The sequence below is a fragment of the Cotesia glomerata genome, linkage group LG9 (assembly GCF_020080835.1).
Source record: "Cotesia glomerata isolate CgM1 linkage group LG9, MPM_Cglom_v2.3, whole genome shotgun sequence".
Taxonomy (NCBI): domain Eukaryota; kingdom Metazoa; phylum Arthropoda; class Insecta; order Hymenoptera; family Braconidae; genus Cotesia; species Cotesia glomerata.
Window position 1 is genome coordinate 7664008 of NC_058166.1, and position 3562 is coordinate 7667569.

Consider the following 3562-nt stretch of genomic DNA (forward strand, 5'->3'; position numbering starts at 1 on the left):
GGGTACCTTTTTTTTTTAAAAAATTTTTGTTTTTGAATGAACTTTTTGAAAAATTACACAAAAAAAATTAAATACGTTAAATTTAACGAAATAATCGGATTTTTCCAATAAAATCGTGATTTTTTCAAATCACGTCGAGTTTTTTTTTTTTTATTTTTCAAAAAAAAACTTCAATTAATTTGACAACTATTTCCGTGAAGCCCGGAATGGGCCGAATTTTTTTTAAATTTTTTTTTTTAATTGAAAAAAAAATGTCAAATTTTCAAAAATTAACAAAATTTTTTTTTTTCGTAAAAATTACTTCTATAACTGAATAAGTCCGATCCATCGATTTTTAGAAATTATATAGTTTACCTACAAGCTTTACGTGCCATTATAATGACTGGGATTAATGATTAATACAGTTAATTCTCAATGATTTCGAAAATAATGCATCAATTATTTATTTATTTTCTCTCTGACGCTTAAATATTTTACAAATTCTGTATTCATTCGAGTTTGAAAAGTTTTTAACTATCAAACAACCATTTTTATCCGGAATTACACAGTGTATTTGATGAGTGCCTACAATTGGTTTGGTTTTTAAGAATCGTTCATTTAAATCATTTGCTGCTGCTTCATAATCTTCAATGGGTGAAAACTTGACCATAATATTTGGCAAATTATCCGGATCAGATGCCCATTCAAAAAATCCGATAGGCGTTGTTATTTGCTTATCAACTGCAAGTTGGAGACTCGCTCTTGCTGCAAATCGTTTGAGGATGCCTCCAATCCCATCACACGGCCCTTTATCATGGGCAGTCGCAAAAAAATGCCATTCAGCAGGAATATCAAAATCCTCTTCATGATAGTATAAATTTACAAAATTTTTGAAATTTTTGAACTGTTGAGGAGCCCCATCAGAAAAATAATAAATTTTATTGCAGCGTTCAGGAAGGTCTTTTATATAATCGGTTATTAATTTGATGAAAACATGAACAGCTACAGCATCGTGATTATTACAGTCTGAAATAATCGCTAAACTCTTGTGTTCAAGTTTGTCATTTACTTTATAGTAAATAACCACCGGAAAAACAGTGGCCTGGTCATTATTCCAGTGAAAACCAGATGCTGCGTTCTGCACTACAAACGCATAATTTTCTGCAAAATCACAAATGACAACAAATTCATTTGGTTGTAATGTTTCTTTCAATGTTTTTAAAAATTTTGCTTGTTCCTTAGCGATGAATGTGTGAGGAAGAAGAGTCTTTAATTCGCCACAAAAATTTTCGACAAATTCTTCTGCTGGCTTAATAAAAGTTTCTAAACTGCATCTTGGTTTTGATATCCAATACTTATACGTAATATTTTCGATTTCTTGGTCCTCAAAACATGTCAATAAATTGTTACTCAACTCATCTACCCCCGGACAGTTCTTACATCCACCCAAATAACATTGATACGATGGAGTCTTACAAATAATCATATTCAAGCAATCACTGTAGTGTTTCATAGGATTTTCTGTATTTCTTGTTAAAGAGTAAACATTTGCACCTAAAATGAAAGGACATAAGTGAACTAAAAATTCATGCATTTATAATTATTAACTAGTTTGATAATTACCAAGCATCATCAATTTAACGTTTTGGTGGATCGTACATACACAAATAGTATGTGTTCCACTTGCTCCAGCTAATATACAATGTTTTGGTCGCAAAGAAGCAAATTTGGAAAATCCAATTTTTTCTGTAGGGTTAGTTTCATGGAAACATTGGTACAGTTCTTTTAAATTAGATAAAATGAGTCGTTTTTGGACGTGGATTCGATTACCATCATCACTCCGAATCGAAACAAAGTCTTTTATCCCGGGCATCGGCGCACTATACTCATCATCGTTATAAAAATTCTCAACCTTTAATTTCACTTCATTAGTAATTGTTTTCCCTATGATAAAAAAAATGTTAAGTAATTAAGTTTTTAGTTGGTTTTGATTTTATGCTATACATACCTAATTTTGACTCAGGTGTTGACAGTATACCTTTTTCTTCAACCAAATTTTTAGCCACCCTTGACCAATGTTTTGATGTATTCATAACTTCACTTTTACAGATTTTTCTGTGTCTTTATCGTTGAATTTGTCGTGTAACTTTTCAATTAAAGAGCGAAAATTTGCAGCATCATCATCGATCGACTCATCATCGATCGACTCTTCATCGGTTGAAGAGAGCAAAACTTTTTTCAAGCTGTCAGATATTCGATTTATTTTGTTGTTCAGAAATCGATTATTATTCAATTTTCTTGATGGAATTGGTGATTGATTTAACAGTTGTAAGGCTTGGTTTATTATGGGTAGTTGAGTTGCAGCGCTAACCTGGGATGCAGATGTTGATTGAGAACCTTGGGGTTCGCTACTGAAGGACAAAGAACCTTAAAAATATAATAAAACATATAGTTGCTAGAAAAGTATTTGAGTATAAATAATTAAATAACTTACGGAATGATGTAGATAAAGGGAGATCTGTGGCAGTTGTATTGCTATCATTGTCGGACTGAATCATTAGATTCATTACTGTCACTAGAGTTATTGCCTTCATGATCATTTACATCAACAGTGTTCGTTTGTTGATTAACTAATTCGGAAGCTTTTTTTCGACACGAACTACATAGTAAACTACAATCATCTAAACTTAACAATAATTTTACACTATCAGTCGCATGACGTAAACCACTTGTTTTATTATGTGGTTTTAACTTGAATGGATTACAACACCGAGAGATTTGCGTTTTTGACTCCATAATGTTTAGATAAATTTATTTTATCAAATAGAGATTTTAATATTATTTAAATAACTGATCCTTCAAGAAAGATTAAAAACAGAAAAGTGTGTTAAATCGAAGATGGGAAAAATCAAGGTCGTAACCAATTTTATGCGTAACTGTTCATTAAAAATTTCATTATTAATTTTTAGTTGCGCTAGCGTTTTCATCGCACGAATACATACGCTTACAACTTGATTCTCCCACGATAGAGTATTATCAATTATCAAACCCAAGTATTTAACTGATTGTACATATGGAATCACATGATTACTGACAATTATATTTTGGGCACTTTTACAAAAATTACTGCTAACTCTCTGCCTACTTCCTAGTATAATAGCACTAGTTTTTGTAGCATTCAATTTCAAGCAATTTAAATTGCACCAATCAACAATTTTTTCTATCTCATTATTCAACATAGCAACATATTCATTAATTTGCGATGGGCAACATGAAGCATATATAATTAGATCGTCTGCATAAAATAAATATTTACATTTTAACCGTTTCGCAAGATCAGAAATATATAAAGAAAAGAGTAAGGGTCCAAGCACACTACCCTGAGGTACGCCATTTATAATATCCTTCCAAGATGACTCATGACCATTGAAATAGACCGACTGTCTTCTTTGAGTTAAGTAAGAGTTAATCCAATCTATTGATGAATCAGAGAAGTTCATAAATTGTAATTTATGCAATAACCTTTTGTGGTTTACCGAGTCAAACGCTTTACTTAAATCAAAGAGTACAGCTATGGTTATAT

General features: G+C 31.3%; 1 protein-coding gene across 1 annotated transcript; it reads right to left on the minus strand.

Annotated features, from left to right (window-relative positions):
• Window positions 1-415: 415 nt before the first annotated feature.
• Window positions 416-2072, minus strand: LOC123272201. Its single transcript, XM_044738901.1, has 3 exons — window positions 1988-2072; window positions 1603-1923; window positions 416-1533 (listed from the first exon to the last, which is right to left on the minus strand). The coding sequence occupies exons 1-3, from the start codon at window positions 2070-2072 to the stop codon at window positions 443-445; spliced, it is 1497 nt and encodes a 498-aa protein (XP_044594836.1). The 3' UTR covers window positions 416-442.
• Between the last annotated feature and the right edge of the window lie 1490 nt (window positions 2073-3562).